This window comes from Callorhinus ursinus, unplaced genomic scaffold, assembly GCF_003265705.2.
Source record: "Callorhinus ursinus isolate GAN/ISIS: 27379988/994484 unplaced genomic scaffold, GSC_fseal_2.0 scaffold16, whole genome shotgun sequence".
Classification (NCBI taxonomy): domain Eukaryota; kingdom Metazoa; phylum Chordata; class Mammalia; order Carnivora; family Otariidae; genus Callorhinus; species Callorhinus ursinus.
This window is the reverse complement of record NW_027397078.1, coordinates 37,464,880-37,483,436: the sequence shown is the minus strand read 5'-3', so window position 1 is coordinate 37,483,436 and position 18,557 is coordinate 37,464,880. Positions and strand designations below refer to the sequence as shown.

The 18,557-nt window shown below is 55.4% G+C and overlaps 2 protein-coding genes across 16 annotated transcripts in view; one reads left to right on the top strand and one right to left on the bottom strand.

Annotated features, from left to right (window-relative positions):
- The window catches only part of TBL1X (transducin beta like 1 X-linked), a 218,500-nt gene extending 206,418 nt beyond the window's left edge, over positions 1-12,082 (top strand). For all 11 annotated transcript variants that reach the window (XM_073902128.1, XM_025857892.2, XM_073902127.1 and 8 more), the window contains 6 exons: positions 672-793; positions 3,012-3,086; positions 3,452-3,579; positions 5,205-5,370; positions 7,523-7,624; positions 8,630-12,082. In XM_073902128.1, coding sequence (XP_073758229.1) covers positions 672-793; positions 3,012-3,086; positions 3,452-3,579; positions 5,205-5,370; positions 7,523-7,624; positions 8,630-8,656 — 620 coding nt within the window. In that variant the 3' untranslated portion in view covers positions 8,657-12,082. The remainder of the gene's footprint in view (positions 1-671; positions 794-3,011; positions 3,087-3,451; positions 3,580-5,204; positions 5,371-7,522; positions 7,625-8,629) is intronic.
- Positions 1-18,557, bottom strand: part of GPR143 (G protein-coupled receptor 143) — a 66,876-nt gene that overhangs the window by 16,459 nt on the left and 31,860 nt on the right. The window contains exon 9 of one of the 5 annotated variants that reach the window (XM_025857748.2): positions 15,156-15,551. The exons of the other annotated variants lie outside the window; for them this stretch is intronic. Within the exon in view, the coding sequence (XP_025713533.2) occupies positions 15,457-15,551 (95 nt within the window). The 3' untranslated portion in view covers positions 15,156-15,456. Of the gene's footprint in view, positions 1-15,155; positions 15,552-18,557 lie in introns of those variants that run through there. 5 annotated transcript variants of the gene reach the window in all.

Here is an 18,557-nt window from a genome sequence, read left to right as displayed (position 1 = left end):
TCAGAGCAAGGATGCTGCGTAGTCTGACGGGCGGTCTGGGGAAGGGAGGAGCGCTGGGAGGCAGAGAAAGCCCATCACCCTCCCCCCAACCCTCAGCAGAGCTCTTGGAGCCGCCTGGGCCTGGGCAAGCCCCACGAGTCAGAAAGGGTGCTCATCATACGTCCTGAGCCCTAAGCCCAGTTGTGTCCCCAAAGGGTAAGGCCCCTCCGGCTGATGGGCTGCATTAATGTGTTGCAGGAGATTTTTTAAAATCAAGATATTTGACCATCGGATATGAAATCTTTTTCATCTCCTTGTCTCTTCCCATCTAAAACACATCAGATCAGCCCGCCACAGGGATATTTCTGGAAGCAGCAAGGTGTAGGAGGGGGCAGTGCACGTTCTCACGAACCCCCATCCCCACGTCGGGGGGCCCGGAGACTCCACAGGCCACAGGGCACGGCAGCCGCCACGGGGTCTCTCCAGAGCGTCTGCTCAGCATCCCAGATGTGCACGGACAGGTCTTTATGGACTCTGAGAAGAGGCTGTGTTCACACTGGGCACGTTCTTTTATTGTGTTACTAGATAGGGCTTCTTGACTCTGCTTCTAATTGCTTTTAAGTCGGCTGAGCGTGTGCACCAGTAGTAAATGCCAGTGTGTCTCCGCCCCGCCCCCCTTCCCCGCCCTGCAGCGCCCGCCCTCGACGTGGACTGGCAGAACAACACGACCTTTGCTTCCTGCAGCACCGACATGTGTATTCACGTCTGCAGACTCGGCTGTGACCGCCCGGTCAAAACCTTCCAGGGACACACAGTAAGTGTGACTTCCGATGATGGGCCCATGGTTCCCCAGAAGGGGCTTGCAGCGTCGCTGGTGGCTGGATTAACGCACCTGTGGGCAGGCAGTGGCGCCAGGACTGACCCTGACCTTCAGGAGTCAGTGTTCAATTCTGCAGGAAAGCCTTTTTAACGTAGCTGTTAGGAAAATCTACAGGCACATATAGGAAAGGATGCTCATACTGAGCAAATAGACGGGGAACGGTGGCAGAGAAAGGAAAACTATATTCTTTAAAAAAAAGAAAGGAAACCCAGTTTCGGAAATCTGAGACCTGAGACTGTCTGATACGACAATCTTCACGGCGGGGGTGGTGGGGCTCAGCAGCAGGTGGGAGACTGCAGGAAGGCTAGGGCACCGGAAGCGAGATCCCGGAAATGAGCCGATTTAAGGAATGGATACAAGCTTGAACAGACTTTCTCAGAGAGGCTTAATGACGGATGGACCGTACGAAGCCCCCCAGCCAGTATGTGAAATGGAGAGAGAGAAAAAAACACAAAAGTCATATGAAGCATTAATGGCCACATTTTCCTAAGTTTGGGGGGAAACACCAACACCTAATCCAAGAAGCTCAGAGACCAGTTGACTTCTCATCAGATTCCTTAGCGTGGGGCGCACGAGGCTCTTCGTTGCTGTTCCAGATCAGGTCCCCGGAGCCTCCAAACCCCCTCCCGCCCCAGCCCGGCCGGGACACGTGCCCGACTGACGGCCACCGTTGACTCAGCACTAGCTCCCGGCCACGGGGCTCCCCTCCTGTGGCCCTCCAGGCCTGCTTCTGAAAGCACAGGCCGTCAGCTCTCCCCTGACCATGTCCTTGTGTCTCCAAACCGCCCCCCTCTTTACTCTTCCCGTCTCTCCCGCTCTCCCCGAACCCTACACTCCTCCCCGGGCTTTGAATACAAGTCCTTACGACTTCCGTCTGTCCCACTTGCGGCTGGATCACCATCGCACATTTTTAATTGGGTCTTCTGGCTGCTCATCATCCTGCATGAGACACAAGCTAAATGTAGTTGAGCCTCGTTCCTTCCCGAGACCCTGTGAGCCATCGCCGGATGCCTCCTGGGAAATGTGACTTGGGTTGCAGAATCGGGGCGGGCAAACTGCACTGTGGGGAAGGAGTGGGCTACACCCTCGGGGTAGCTGAGGACAGTCAGGGGAGGGGGCACAGCTCCACACTCCGGGCCCTGAGAGAGCTGCCCGTAGGGTCTCCTCTCAACGGTTGCAGCCAGAGCCCCCGTGGCCGCCTGCGCTGGCTGAGGCTGTCCTTGGGCCCCAGGTTCTCCTGGCGTCCGGCGTCCGCTTTCGCGTGCACACGTGCGTACACCCGTCTCTAGTCCAAGCCCTCCGGCCTCCCTTAGCTCACCCACTGGCCTGCTTATAAAGCGGCTGCTTTATAAATGCTGTCCCTCGGCGGGGCATTGGCCTTCGTCCTGCGGGATTCAGCCTCGGGGGCATCTGGTCCCCGGAACTGGAAGGCTTTTTGCAGCCTCATTCCTTTCTGCCCCCCTCCCCCCCGCCCCCCGACAGCACACTTGAAACCGCCTGCTAGAACTTTTTACCTGCGCTGGGTTGCAGCATCTGGCTCTGCTGTTTGCTCTGGATTTCCAGCCCCTTGCCCGCCTCGGGGATGTTGTTTGTGGGTGTATTCCTAACAGTTACCACTTGGGCGTTTCGATCCTGTCTTCAACCCGGATTACACCTTCCTGTGTATCCGAGGCCCTAAACCGTCACCTTCCACACACACCCCCCACCCCCAGCACGAAAAGAGAGGGGTCTTGTATGGATTTAGACAGGAAGGAGCCGTGGTATAGAAAGTACGTAGGAAAATGATTTTCAAAGTCAGTTTTTAAATTACCGTGGTCCTTCTTACTGGTTTTCTGCCCTGCCCTGAATTTTATGTAAATTCATTTGACTGCCTAGGAGTGACTTCTTTCCCTTAGAGAAACGTCGTCGTCGAGGGTGGCAGATTACGTACGGTGTATGGCCTTGTTTGTGTATAAACGTGGAAGGCAGAGTCAGAGACAGGAAGATGAAGGGAAACGCGGAAAGTCCCCGGTTTCTCAGTGGAGTCTGAGATCCAGCCTCGATGCCGGGGGGCTCTTGGTGGCGCTGACGAGGCACTGCTGCCCCCTGCTGGAAGGTTGTGGGATCTGCTCACAAGCCTTTCTCCTGATGAAAACCCTTTGCTGTCTTTCAGAATGAGGTCAATGCCATCAAATGGGATCCTTCTGGAATGCTGCTAGCATCCTGCTCTGACGACATGACGTTAAAGGTAGTGCTGGGAGGACAGGCTGTGCGGTGTACAACCCCGTGGGCTCGGTCGCTGCTCCTCCACTGACTAGTGTGTCCCCGGCCCTCTCTCCCCCCATTTTCTGACTCGATGTCGCTGTCCTGCAGCTACTTCCCGTTGATCCGTTGAGGGTCCTGCAGAGACTCCTTCCTTGCCCGTGGCCTTTCTCACAGGTGCACCCTGGCATGTTGCCCCCCCACCCCTTCCCTGGCGGGTGACCTGCTGATTGGCTGGCCGCACTCCCCCCGGGCGGCGAGCTTCCCAAGAGCTCACGGAATGAGTGCTGTGGAACCATTCCTGGCTGGAGAAACGGCATCTGCTCACATTGCTCGTCTTCTGTTCTCTAGATCTGGAGTATGAAGCAGGACACGTGTGTCCATGACCTTCAGGCTCATAGCAAAGAGATCTACACTATAAAGTGGAGTCCCACCGGGCCAGCCACCAGCAACCCAAATTCCAACATCATGCTAGCAAGGTAAAGCGCACATGGCCCACAGCCCGGGCGTGGTTCCTAAAAGCAGCCTTGCTCCCTCACCGTGGCCAGGCTAGCCACAGGGCCAGCAAAACTTACTCGTATCCCAAGAGAACAGGAAATTTCACTGAGGTGTGTTGGAAATGTGTGCAGGTCCTTCCAAACTAAATGACATGGTGAGCTCGCTTTGAAAGCACCCACAAGACTCTGAAGTGACACCTAGCTTGAGGTGTAAGGATGGTTTGAACCATGAGGTTGGGAGGAGGCACCGGTCATATGTCCAGGCTGTGAGCACTTGGCTTTGGTGGAGGTTTTTGTTAAGACAGAGAAAGGAAACGGGAGTTCAGTGGGGACACGGGGCTTGGTTCCTTGGTTCAACTTGCAGCGGCAGGTGGGCAGCGTTGTGAGCGATGACAAAGGGCTCCCCAGCTCTAGCCAAACCTGACCCAACCACTGATAGAGTGAACGCCCTGGGGCCCCAGCACCGGGAGCAGCGGGACGGCCAGTCAGGCCGGAATTGGTCTGTCCCAGGACTCACTGGACCCCATTCAGGATGTAACATTCTATTCTAGGTACTGTGTTTTCAAAAGAACATTTAGGGGGCGAACTGAAGAGATTCTGAGACTGAATGCCAGGGCAGCTGCGGGTGTGGAGCCCACAGCTGGAAGCAGTGTGGGTGTGTTTGCTTCGCTTGGAAGAGAGGAGACTTGGCAGGGATGGTTCGTGACCCGGAACAGCCATGGGCTTGTGCTTGCGGTGGGGGAGAGTGGGACTGTGGGTACAGGCGAAGGTGGCGGCCTTGTGTAAATCAGGAAGACCTCCACGTTCACCACACAGCAGGGCGGTGGGCAGCCTCGCCGAGCAGTGAGGACTCTTGTTTGCTGCAAGTGCTCGACCCAGCGCCATCTCTTAAGCAAGGACTGGAAGGGAGTCCTACATCCACCGAGAGGCTAGAACCAGAAGAACATGATGGCCATAGTTCCCTCATTTCGAGTAACTGTCCTAAAATCCACTTACATTCCTGTGCTAAAGAACACACTCCGATCGGTTTTGATGGCCTTGAAGGTACTTGTGTTCCACGGTACCCATGACGAGCATAAATGACCCTCTCAGTCAGCAGATAGGAAGGGAACGTGCCTGTGGAGGGACCAAATGCCAGGTGGCAGCTCTGTGATACATGCTGTTCTCTCACATGGGAAAGTAATCAGACTTGCAGCGCTCGGCAGTGTGATCGCCTATTTGGATGGGATTGTATTTTAATTCCTGTTGGTTTCAGTTTTATGCACTCAATTTGCTATTTTCGCAAACTATTGGTATTTCAGTTGCTGACAATAGAGGTTATCTTTTAAATCATGGGAGCATTTTAGAAAATGTGGTCCATATTCTATGCAAATATTTATCATCTGTGTCTGTAGGAAATGCAGGGAGAAGTTAACGTGGGTATCAGCTTGTGTCCCTAATAACAGCCCCAAAAGAAAGGAAGGGAAGAAGAGATCTGTTTGAAAACTATGGCCTTGTTTTCACTATGTCCAACTCACAAAGAACCCATGATACCCGTTAAACATCTTAGGGAAACGGGAAGAAAGCACGGTGTTTCTGGGGTGATGATTTGTGTGCCATCTCCTTAGTGCTTCGTTTGATTCTACGGTCCGGCTGTGGGACGTGGAGCGCGGCGTTTGCATCCACACGCTAACCAAACATCAGGAACCGGTCTACAGTGTAGCCTTCAGCCCCGACGGGAAGTACCTGGCCAGTGGCTCCTTTGACAAGTGTGTGCATATCTGGAATACTCAGGTAATCCCTCCGCTTCCTGTGACCCAGTCCTTTCCAAGAGGAGTGCCCTATAAACAGTGTTTCCGGGGACCCAGGCTAGGAGCAGCCAGTGGGGAAGCTGTGCTGAGGAACGAGTTGCCCCAGATGATGGCCTGAAGCCAGCCCGCCCTCCCCGGGCAGACCCCAGGCAGGCTCAGTGCCGCCTGCCCTGTGCCTTGTCCGGGCTGTGGGTCCCCTCCCCGACGCTTGCCCCGTCTTCTGCTCGTTCAGCTTCCTGGCATCAAACCACCTCCCTGCCTCATCTGCTTCTCGAGCACAGGCGTGCTCAGAGACGTGGCCGTCTGGAATCGGAGGTCGGAGGCGGAGAGGTGTCCCCCCATCCGAGGTTTCCAGGGGCAGCAGCCAACTGGCCTGGGGCCAGCCCTGACCACCTCTGAGACCACCACCACCTGTGGCCCCACGGAGCACATCAGGGAGTAGAAAGGAGAGAGCATTTGCAGTGCCCGTGCCATTTAATGATTCTTGAGTGAAAATATTTTATGTTTGTAGCAAAGGGTAGGCCAAGAGTGGGTTGTCCTGTTCTCAGAACTAAAAGGAGACGATATTTGATTAAATGTAGCCACTCTAGGTTTCTCTGGCCATACCTGAGGATCGCAGAAATCTGAATATAAAGATAGAACGGACAGGCACTAGTGGGGTACACTTGTTATCTTGGGCAGTCAGCTCTTGGTTCTCCTAACGGAAGGGAGGTGGTGGTGTGGTAGGAGTCCTTGAAAATAGCCAGTGATCCATTTTGTTGCATCTCAGGATGGATCAGACGGCTTCCCTGCTCCCCTTTTCGTATGACCTCTCTTCTTGATTCCCTTGGGCTTGGTTGACATTCGGATGCGTTTGCGTTCTCAACTCCATGTTCCCCTTGGGACAGGAGGTGGGGGATGGGCCAAGGTAACTGGCATTGGGGTGCAGGGGTCCACTGAGACCCCAAGCTTCCCAGGGACTGCCTTACATAGAACACATCCTCTTGCGGAAGGAGAGGCGATGGTGGGCCCTGCGTGGAGCCAGCCTGACGCCAAGCTGAGCCTCACAGCCCTAGATAGGCCTCCTGGAAAACTCACCCCAGGCACACCATGCCAGAGTCCCTTCGTGAAATACCTGCTGGAAATCTTGCTGGATGGATTTGTAAAATGACATCATTCATTAGGTGCAGTCTGCTGTCAAAAACTCGTCAGATCATGATCACCCTCATGATCACCCCGTTTGTATAAACCACAACACTCTTTGAGACATTTTATTTTTTTATTTTTATTTTATTACTATTTTTTTTTTTTTTAGATTTTTAAATTTATTTTTTTGACAGAGAGAGACACAGCAAGAGGGGGAACACAAGCAGGGGGAGTGGGAGAGGGAGAAGCAGGCTTCCCGCGGAGCAGGGAGCCCGATGCGGGGCTCGATCCCAGGACCCCGGGATCATGACCTGAGCCGAAGGCAGACGCCCAACGACTGGGCCACCCAGGCGCCCCAAGACATGTTTTATTTTTTTAAAGATTTTATTTTTCTTTAATAGTTTAGATATTTTTTTGAGAGAGAAAGGAAGAGAGCGTGAGCGAAAGAGCACGAGTTGTGGGCAGAGACGGAGGGAGCAGCAGACTCCCCGCGGAGCAGGGAACCCCACACGGGGCTCGATCCCAGGACCCTGGGATCATGACCTGAGCCGAAGGCAGACGCTTAACCATCTGAGCCACCCAGGCGCCCTCTTTGAGATATTTTAAAACTCGCTTTAATTCTCCGTGAGATGGGTACCCTAAATATTCAAAACAAAACAAAACAAAAACATCGCTGACTTGTTCCTTGGGAACAGCTGTCCCAGTCTGCAGGGCACCATCAGACCCGGGGGGCAGGGGCGCCGAGGGACGTGCGACCTTCCCTGCCAAGTCCAGGCCACGAGCCACCGTAGGGCACCTTGGGCTCCCGTGGTAGGACGTCTGAGAGGCACGCACCTATAGCCACCGGAAAGTTTCCCAGAAAGTTGTTTGAGTTTCTGTTTTGCAAACTTCAGAGAGAAGCTCTCCACGATGACCTACGGTGAGAACCATCTCGGGGTCACATCCCGAGAATGGCTCCTGCCGGCGCGTCCCTGAGTCACGTCCTGAGTGGTGACTGCTTTGCTTTGCAGAGTGGGAGTCTGGTGCACAGCTACCGAGGCACTGGCGGCATCTTCGAGGTGTGCTGGAATGCCCGAGGGGACAAAGTGGGCGCCAGTGCGTCCGACGGCTCCGTAAGCAGCACCTATGTTTTGCGGGGGGTGGAGGGGCAAGGGCGCAGAGAGGAAAAGCCAGGCGGTTGGTACCTGACTGCACTTCGGGGGGGGGGGGGGGGGCGGTGATGGGTCCTGGTCTCTGAGGGCCTGGGGCACAGCAGGTGTCGAAATTGAATGTGTTTTGGGGGAAGGAGACTTCTGGGCTGGATCACATTGGGTTGGCTCCGTTTGAGAATGGCCGCCTCCTTCCTCCCTTCCAGGTTGTCATCCTGGTTAACATCCTCTCAGGGAAATTGGTGGTTCTCAACCATGGGGATTCTGTCCCTGTGAGGACACTGGGCCAAGTCTGGAGGCATTTTTCTGGTTGGCCCTACTTTGGGGGTGGGTATGCTACTGGCATCTGGTGGGTGGAGGGCAGGGATGCAGCTAGCCTCCTACCGGTCCCAGGACAGCCCCCACAGCGGGGAAGTATCTGGCCCCAGCGCCATTGGTGCTGAAGCTAGGAAACTCGCTCCTGCCTTAGCTCCATGTTTGTGCCCCTGACCTGGGCCCTGTGGTGGTAAAGGCATGACCTTGCCTTCTCCAGGTCTCCTGGCTCCCAGGGGTCCTCTTCTGGTTCCATGACATGTCTCGCCTTTTGGTTCGTTCCTGCACTTGAGCTCCAGAGCCGGGGGGGGCAACACTGGGCGGGCTTCCCAAGGGTCAGCATGGGCCCCCAACGTTCCCAGCATCCGTGTGCTCAGGCTGGAGTTGTCCTCTACCTCGTCACATAAGCGTCAACTGCCGTTTGTTCCTAGCATTGGCCTTGACCTGGCTTTTCCGTGCAGTGCCATTTGCTCGGGGTTGGCTGGTCAGATGCCCAAGACACTCGTCTCTTATTCGACCTTCTCTGCGTATTCGTGACTGTGTGCCAGTAAAACTTTATTCGCAAAACACGGGTGATGGGCCAGATTTGGTCTAAGGGCTCGAAAGGCTTCTTGGCGTTGTCTGTGAAGGTAACAGTCACTTCCTCTTTCCTCCCAGGTGTGTGTTTTAGATCTTCGGAAGTAAACACAAAATATTCTAGAAAAGAAAGAATTGTAACGGACCAGCAGTGAATGTGTGGGGGTGCAACGCTCGTCAGACACGGTTCTATCCGCTCCAAAACTGTACGAACTTGACTTGCATTAGAGTGTACTTGGAAATCAGCTCATCCCTGGCCGCGGGAGTCTCTATTTTTCCGTAACCTTCATCAAGAAGTTTAAAACAGAAGTATACACAGTCCTATCAAAGGGGGAAAGAATGGTTTCCACCCAGAACATTCAGTCTGGGAGGCACGAAGCCACCAGCTAAACGGTGCACGGTTTGGTTTCCATCCAGAACGGGCTCTGATGGCTGAGAGAAGAGGAGGAGGAAAAAAAAAAAAAAAAGGAAAAAAAAGCTGTGCCAAAAAAAGGAAAAACAAAAATGCTGTGATAGACCAAAAGCGGGGCGGGGGGGGGGGCTCTCCTCCACGTGGCGGGTTTGTTTTTTCCCTAACAATTTGGACACTACAGTTCTCACAAAGGATGTTCAAAGACCAGTTTGTACCGATGAAATGCGCAACTTTGTAATCCCAACACTTTCTATTTTCTAGAATCTTCTTTGTCCGGTGGTTTTTCTATTGGCTGGAATCCTGTCGTCTGGGGGCCTTCAGTCTGAGATGGAAACTGTTTTTGGTTTGTTGCTTCTTTCCCGTCGTCTGCCCCTCCTGCACCTTTCTCCTTTGTTCCGTGTGGTCTTGGTGTGCAGTACACCCTCAGTGGATGGAGCCTCATGGACACCATGACGAAATCGTGGACGGACAGCTTTCCCGTCCCCCACCTCCCCCTGCCCCCATCGCCCCTCGCTCACGCTCTCTCTGTCCCTTTCTCATAGTTGCTTCAGATCTTAGGTCTCAAGGGCACTTTCGGCGCGTAATAAGTGCTTTATGTAAGCAGGCAGGGCAGGGGGACTTTTTACAGGAGAAAAAAAAATATAAGAGAGAGAGCCCGGAGTATTTTTGGAAAAAAAAAAAAATATTTTTATGTTAAAACAATTTTAAAATCCTAAAATGGTCATCAGACATAGAGAGCTTTGTGTGATTCATATTTTAAACAAATTTTAGGAAGACACAGGCGGGGTCTGAGGTCGCTTTTTCCTTTCCCTTCAGCTTCATGAAAGGCGGTTAGAAGTGTGGGTGGGAAAAGGTCGGTCCTGTGCCTCGGTCACAGGATTGCTCTGCCACGGGAGTGAGAGCCCGGCGCCGTGGGCTTCGCAGACGAGCACTGCGTCTCGCGGGGCGTGTGTAGCCTCGTAGCCGGCGGGGGAGGGCCGAAGAACGGTGCCCTCTGACCCCAAGCAGCAGTCCCCAGACCAAACGGCATCGAGGACGCCAGGCACAACTCAACAGCTGAGCTCCGTGTCACCTCGACATCTCGTGGACGGCACTGTAGATACCGGTGGCCACGTCACCGAGAGCAGGGTGACCCGTCCTCGCCACGCTGACCTGAAAGGCTCCAGGATCTCCCCTGCCGTCCCGATGACAGAAATGAACAGGGAAGGAAGATGTTCAGGCCCGGAGGTGAATGACCTAGGTAGAAACGTCACTAATAATTTCTGCTGTCTTCATAATGTCTTTCTCTTGCAAGAGACTAGGAGAAAGATTTTTTTTTTTTTTAATAATGAATCTTTTTACTGTTTTTAAAAAATTAAACATGGCTTTGTGTTCCTAGAGGAGTTTCCTTTCATTGGATCAGGTGACCTTTGTACTCTTGTCACAACCCAACAGGGACCTAGTTTTGAAGTGAACAATGGCGAAGAACTGAAAGATAACGCCTCCTGTCTCCTCTGTTTCCCAGCAGGCACGGGAAGGGATGAGGAAGTTGGCCAGGCCTGGGGGCGGGGGTCCAGTCTTGGGCAGGGGTCAGCTGGGTGTGTGTTCCGGCGATGAGACAGGATGTTCGAGGGTGGCCTCCACCCATGCGGCCAAAACCCAACAGGCCGGGCAGGGCAAGGCCTTCCTACAGAACTTGGAATGGGCCGGGACCGGCTACAAAGAAAGACCAGAGTGTGTGCATCCTTCTCAGATCATTAATTGGCTTGGATATCGGAGTCATTCACGCCCTGTCTACACGAGACCAAAAAGTCCTCTGTGTCCGACTTGGGTATTTTATTCAGGCTCTGTTACCTAAATGCTTAGCCCAGGGGTCAGAGTTCTGTGGAGTCACCACTCCCATCTTTGAAGATAGCAGACGATGATTCATTGCCTGTCCCCAAGACATCATTAGGTTTGGGGTGCAGTTTGCTGGGCGGTCCAGACCAACACCATCTCAACTCCCTACACCAAGTAAAAATGTCACCTCTACAGAGCTTAAGTTGTCCCGTAGTCGGGACATGGCTTGTGTTTTATAAGTCAGACACTGTTGGGTGGCCATGGCGAGACATCCTGTAAGGGGTTGAGTAGATAATCTTCACAGGGAGGTCAGGAGCCCGGGCCTTAGCCTCCTGGTGACTCTGAGTCACACAGGAACGATGAGGTAGGAGCCAAGGGCTGCAAGGCCACGCACGACACAGGCCTGGCTGGTGAGGACGAAGGCCTACTGTCTGCATCCCTAGCTTCCCCGAGCAGCCATTGCCGAGGAGCTCCCCGCGGGCCTGAAGAGGGACCAACCAGGCGCGGGCGGGCAGCGCCCCTTCCATCCATCCCCATCAGCACGACGACTGCCAGCCATCGAGCCTGCGACACTCGCCCTCTGCCAGGCGGCCGGCAGCTTCACCTCCGTCATCGAGGGATGGCCCGTGGGTGCAGTTCCTGTTGGTCCTTGTTTCCAGCTCTGAGAAACTGTGGGTAAATGCTTACGTCTTAGTGACCAAATGGATCCTTGATTCTGAAGTCAGAGCAACACGATGATCCTTTGCCGAGTCTCCGGTTGGGTTTCGAGTGACCAAGAGCGTGTCCCGCACGCCCACCGGGCAGAGGGATGCTGCCCCGCGGCAGGGGGACCGAGGGCCGTCCGTGACAGGGTGTCCACCGTCTGACCCCACACGACACCTAGGACTTGGCGTTTGTTTTGTCTTTCTAAACCTCGATCATGGAGCCGAGTGAAGTGCACTTTGTCAAATGTAAGGGTCTGCTTTGTTATTTTTAGCCTTCTGTTCCACTTTTTTTTTTTTTTTTAATCGTGTTTCTTGTCAAATGCAGAAATGTTCCTTCCGCCACTCACTGAGGTTTTGAATTCTGGCTTCTGCAGTTTTTATTGTCTGTGTCAGACGTACAGCCAGATGTGGTCCTCTGTCTGCATTTTCTAGATTCTGTTCCATCCACATCGACCCCCGTTTGGTTCTCCACCCCCACTCACCCTCACGCTCTCTGAGAAAAAGAATCACCTTGTGTGTCGTAGCTCATTTGTTTCAAGAGAAAATCAACAGATCATACTCAGTGTCTTGAATAAATCGCTCTATTTTGATACTAGAGAACTTGGTGGGTGTGCTTTCTTGCTCTCGCCGGGTTAACTCTTGGGCCCACGGTGCCGTGGATGGATGAAGACCCCCGCTGTGCGTTTTCTCACAACTCGAGTGCCTCTTCCCCGGACCGCTCTGCCGACACAGGGCCGGCTGATGCGTGGGGAACACCAGCCCCTGCTTACTGCTGAAGGTTCCATAACGGGGGCCCGTTTCCACACATTCCTTCGTCATTACATTGTTCCAGGCTGGCGATTGTAAAAAGGGAGTCGGAGTTCGGGGACGAGCTTTGAGCCACTGTAGGAGCCCACAGTCACAGGCACATGGCAGACGCGGCAATGCAGACGGACGGTCCACAAACGCTGACCGACCTCTGCTCTGTGCCACACGCCAAGGTGTCACTTTAGTCAGCTGCTGGGCATTACGGGATGCCTGGGGAGCGCTGTGCCCAGCACTAGGGAGGAAGCCCGTGAGCAGAGGCAGAGTGCTGTGCAGGTACTTTTTCACCGTGCGAGTCACCAGGAAGGTCACGGTGTCCTTCCCGCCAGTTCCAACTTGCTGCTGCACTCGAACGAAGCAGAGGACTCGGGTCCCAGTGCTGTCGGGAGGGTGAGGCACCTTAAAGCCACAGGAAGGTCCTGGGGGAGAACCTAGTAGCAAGCACGGCCGTGGGGAGAACACAGCGGGTCCCCGGGATAGAGGCATATGGGACCGTGTGGCTTTGCTGGGAACACACCGCTTTAAACGGGGTTCCTCATACGAGGGAGGAAGCTGGACTTCATTTTATTTTGGGGCATCTGCAGCTTGCAGTCACTCAACAGAACTCCACCTGTCCGCATCGTGGTGCGGTTCCTGGGGATGCTGGCGGATGTTCTTCGTGCCTGCGGGAAGGTTTCCGGGCGCCTGCGTGTGCGGGCTGTGCTTACCCCCACGGAGGCCCGGGCGCCGCCTGGACGTGCGTGAGAGGGGGCAGGAGGACGTGTGAAGCAGCGCCGTGTACCCCTCACAGAGCCCTCAGAATGCGGCCCGTACTTTCTTTCCTCCCCCCGCCGCCCCCCAGTCTTACTCCTTTTCCTCTGAAGGGTCTCCCCCACGACAAGGTGAGGCCCGCGAGGGGGTGCAGGGCGCGGGGAGGGGGGGGGTGCCGGACACTGCTCTGCACGGAGCTGCCTTCCGCCGACCTTAGGTGCTCTGGAGAAGGGGGGCTCGGGCCAGAACCGATAGTTTTCGTCAAGCCAAAGCGACTGGGGGAAACCACAGGAAACAAACAGCCGGCTGCCCTAACATTCTCCCCAGACGGCGCGCGGTGCGTGCACGTGGGCGCGCTCCTGGAAGAGCGGACACGAGCACAGTCCTCAAGGGGTGATAAACCGACGGGCTCCTCGACTGGCCGACAAACTAAAATCCCACGGAAGCCACCCGGTAGGCACCGCCTCATCTTTCCACCCACACTATCGTCCCAGCTACGACAGCCTGCGTGTGTGCGCCCAGCCCAGACTCCTGGGTCCCCGGTGCCGCGCCTTCACGAAAACCTCTCTCCCGTCAAGACTGCTTTCTCTCCACCGGATCGTTGCCCTTCGCACCCCCGGGTTTTCTAGCACAGTGACGAGGCCCCCCTGCAGCAACCAGCCTGACCGGGAAATTGCTTCAAACCAGGCGGCCCGCCGTTCTCTCGCTTACTCGTCTGGGCACCCCTCTCTCCCCACTAGGGTGACTTGATACGCTACCCACTCGCGTGTTCCCAGGGCATCCACGGGCTCGCCCGGTGCCTGCCAAGGAGGCGTGAGGAGGGATTCATGCACCTTCCGCCCCCCTGTCCCCCCTCCCCCGCCCCAGGGGACATGAACACCCCATCTAGGACTTGTAACTGGATCATCACATCGGACGGGGTTCTTATTTGCAAGCTTCTGAACCTGACTCGGGCCGGTGTAAGCCAAGAAGAATGAATGAGGGTACCGGGCCCTCCGAGGAATCTCCGGAGGAGCAGACCTGGAGGCCACACAGACGAGAACAGCCAGAATCAGGGTCGGGATCGGTCGCGTGCAGGGAACGCGCGCACACACGCAGCACCAGGCGCTGCCCACACCGTGACACTGGACGCCAGACTGTGGCCCCTGAAACCACTAGAGCTGCTTCCAAAGCGGGTGTGCCTGCCGCCAACCCCTCTCACACATGCTTCTGTCAGCCCATTCCCTTGGGCACTGGCTTCTAACGTGGACTTGGGAGAGGGGTCTGGCTGCCAGGTCCTGTGTCCCGCTCCGGGTGTCAGGGAGGCCGGGGAGCGAGGAGACGGCATCTCTGCCTCTGGGGTGGGCTGGCCTCAGGCCACTGGGGGAAGCCTCACGCAGAAGGGGGGCTTCTGACGCTGGGGGAGACCAAATGTCGACACAGAGAGTAAGAAGGCAGCTCCACTCCGAAAAGCTAAGCGTCCACACCTCCTTGACACTCTGGATCACGGTGGGTATGATCTAACACGGGTCCATCCTTAGGAATGCACGGCCCTGGGAACCGTGGTCACGGTCCAAGTGTGCCCGGAAGCCCATCTGCAACCAAGTGACTCTCCAAAAGTACAACTCTAGAAACTTCCCAGACAGCTTTTCTAGAGCAAACGGGAGTTGGCTGACATGAAGGGAGGTGCCGTGCGGCAGAGCTGTCTGCAGGGTCCCGAGAAAACCGCGTCTGGCTTTTCTACAGACCTACCGAGGTGGCTCGCAACTCCAACGCACACTACAGTACTTTTGCCAGTAAACAAAAAATACATTAAAAACGTTTAAATATATACAGATTCCAACTGATAGAAAGATTCCAACCTAGGCAATGATCTAAAGCGGGTCCCAAGGTCTTCTCGGACTATGTCACGGCTCAGTACAGCATGGGGGCCAACGGCTATGTGAGTGATGGAGACCTGGCCCCTTCCCTGCCCCCAGCAGCGCGTGAAGGGCACGCGAAGGGCACGCTGCGCAGCCGCCCCAGCTGCCCCTTTGGTCCTGCCGCTTCTCTATCCTGCTGTGTCCGGCGTCATCAGGACTTTGCTCTAGAGCATTTGCTAGAGGTGTCGTTCAGACAGCATGCAAGTCAGGCCGGGAGCTCAGTTACAACTACTTTATTTTATTAACTTTTCTAAAGACCTGGATCTGACCTTTACATTACAGTAGCCAGCCTCCGAAAAACCAAGGGCAGCTAAGAGTCTGGAGAAGCTGCTCCGTGTCCGGTCTGGAAGGAATTCTCCCCCTGTTCCCAGTCATGCTCATGGATCCTCTCTCATCAGAGAGATTCCTCGGGAAGAAACCCTAACAGGGTGATGACAAGATCTGGGGGAGGACACAGTTCTAAAGAACGAGAAATGCAGAGCCTGAGCACACGGTGTCTGGGCGCCTGTCCCATCCCTCTCACGGGGCTCCCTGGGGTTTGGGAACAGAGTCAATCTCACTTTCGTTGCGGGACACACTTGCGACATGGATTTCGACTGTGCTGGCATCAGAACCTGGGGAGGAAAAGAGAAAAGACTGTGACGGCGTCGATGTCCCTGAGGGCCTCTCAAGGGCCACCAATGCACCATTCCGTGGCCACCTTCAGCCCCTGCACCCCTTCTTCCAGGCCTCCGCACCGGTGGCTACGCGGGCGTCTCGGCCGAACCACAGGGATGCTGTAGATCAAATGGAAACTGGCTGTGGACACAGGGAGGCTGTGGAGCCCTGTGCTGTCACGGGTGGGGAGCAAGGGAGCAAGGGATCATGGGGCCCTGTGTGACGGCTGTGGGGCAGCGGCCACAGGGGGCGCTACCTTCGGCAACAGGACCCCACGGTCGCCTGGTCACCTGCACTCAAGTCCAGGAGGGGTCCCAATGCCGGGGGGGGGGGGGACCACGAACCCCTGTCAAATGAAAACACCTCTGAATTGTCTTTTCGTGGCTAATGCCACGTGCTTTTTGGCGGGGGGCGGGGGGAGTGGGTGCCAATCAGCGAAATTACTCCCGCCAAAAGCGTAATCCTGAAGGTCTGTTGAACCGTTGCCAGTAACACACCTTCCTTCAGGACCTGAGTGGATCCTTTGGAACAGATGTCACAATTGTTCTTTCATTCCACAAGTATCCAGCCATGCCTGCTGTGCACCAGGCTCTAGGTTGTACGTGCGGAACACTCAGACGGGAGACACGAAGAAGGGCGGCCTTTTCACCTGTACATGGGGCAAGGGACTGCCCTTCGTGAGTATCTCTAAATCTCAAACGCCATCCACCAGTGGGCCCTGCTGGTCATTGGAGTCTCCACTCACGTCACACTGTTCACTCACAACGCTCAGGCACACGGGCCTCTCTCACACTCCCAGCCCAGTTCTACCACAGGGCCTTTGCACATCACTTCTGCCTGTAAAGTTCTTCGAGATTCTCTCACGGCTCCCTTCTACACTTCATTCAGATCTCAATTCAAATGGCAGTGGTTGTTCAGCGGCAGGATTCTCGGCTTCCAGATCTCAACTCAAGTGTTCCCTCATTCTCAGGGAGAAATCCAGGACACCCTATCTAAAGCTCCTGCCCTTAACGGGTTTGTTTTTCTTCACACACCTCTCGCTCCCTGGAAATGCTGTGCAATCATTTGTATTTGTCACTCTCTGTCTTTGCCGCTGCAGTGGACAGTCCCACTGGACGAGAAATTTGTCTACTGCAGTCACCACAGTGTCCGCAGCGGCCCAGGTAGCAGCCGGCACACAGAAGGCGACACCTGGCGCGTGGATGCGTGCGGCAAGGGCCCTGACACCCGCTGGGTGCAGCTGTGGCACGGCACTGACTGAGGCTGAGGAGCAGAAAGCAAGGCAGGAACGCGCACGACCGAAAGAGGGACGCACGCGGAGCTGCGGGCAACGCGTAAGGAGAGAGAACGCTAGTGTTGTGTGGAGGAGAGGGGAGAGCAGCAGCAGGGTCTGGGAAAGCCTGAGTTACAGGAAAGGGTGACGCTCTGACCAGGAAGAGCCGAGTACGGCACCGCAGGGACCCCCACCCGCACCCCGACACACACACACACACCCCCCCCCCAGCAGTCAGAGCTTCCTCCCGGGGCTGGATCAGGGAAAGGCTGGCAGAGCGCGGGTCTGAGCACGTCAGGCTCCGTGTCCTGAGCACTACAAGCACGGGGCAATGTAGAAGGCGGGCGGAAGGCCTGATTATGGTCACGGAACCTAGAGCCGGATCCTGAGAACTGGGGTCACCAACGAGAATGGTGGGAGAAGAGCCGCAGCTGGAGCGGGTAGCCTGCTCTTCCAGGAGACCAGGCACCAGCTGCGAAGGCTTCTAGAAGACACGTCCAAGACTGCACTGCTGCTGCAGGAGCTGGTGGCACTTCAAAAAGATTCGATTTTCACAGGGTCACCCCCCGTTTATGAGGACATCCTGAGCTCATGGGAACTTGTGTGTGACTTCTGTGGTCTTTTCAAAGACTCGGGGGGGGCTATCACATGGTGGCTTGTGATCAAGGTCTGGGCTGAGGACACTCCCCCGTGACCTCACACTTCAGGGCATGCTCTGGGATCCTGTGGCTTTTTAAGAGTTCCCTGTTCTTTCATCCTTCCCCTGGGGCTCCATGGAGAAAATGCATTTGTACCCTAACAGCTTTCTCAGATGCCAGTGTGGCTGGAGCCAAGCCACCTGAGCCCAGCCCAGCCTGCACTGACGTCCCGGGGGGCCTGTGGTTGAGGGCCTGCCGGCAGGCCTGCATTCCCAGGGGTTTTCTCTTCTGGTCTTAAAGGTCTCCATAGAAAGAGGGAATGTGCTGGCTGAGCAAGTCTCTGACATGATAATCCAATGAGGCCATTGGGGGATTTGTACTAATTCTCTGTTGGTCCAAAGTATGAATACCTGACGAGTGTCCCTGCAGGATATGCAGATGCCAGCAAGCTCATGATGCCTAAGGGCCAGCCCCCTTCCTAGTCCCTCTCTTTGACGAGCCCTGCCAGCCCAGGCAGGTTCTTGGAAACTTCCTGGCCCCACACAGACCCAAGATATAGGAAAGCACACTGGGTGTCTCTTGCACCCTCACCTGTCGCTCCTGGATTCCTTCAAAGCCTCGAAGCCCTCGCTCAGAAAGCCCAGTCCGTGGGCACCCATGAGCCGTGGAGGACACGGACACCTGGGCCTGGATCACCTGCAAGGTGTTGACTTTGATCTAGGGAGGGCACGAGAGTGAGAGGCCTGGGGGGTGTTCTCTACCCCACTTCCCCAGCCGCTGCCATCCACGGGGCCAGCCGGTGTTACAGTCGGACGGGCAAGTGACAACAGGGAATGAAGGCTAAGATAAGGGCCTGTGGTAGTGACAGGCAACTGTGGACAAGTGTGGAGGACATGAGGGAGTACAGGAGAGAACAGAACTGTGGGAGAGAATGGGAATTCGGGAGAGAATGAGGAACTGGAGGAGAGAAATGGAATGGGGCGAGGCAGAGTTGTGAGGGGGCATGAAAAACCAAGGGAGAGAATTGTGGCAAAAACGGAGGACCGTGGGGA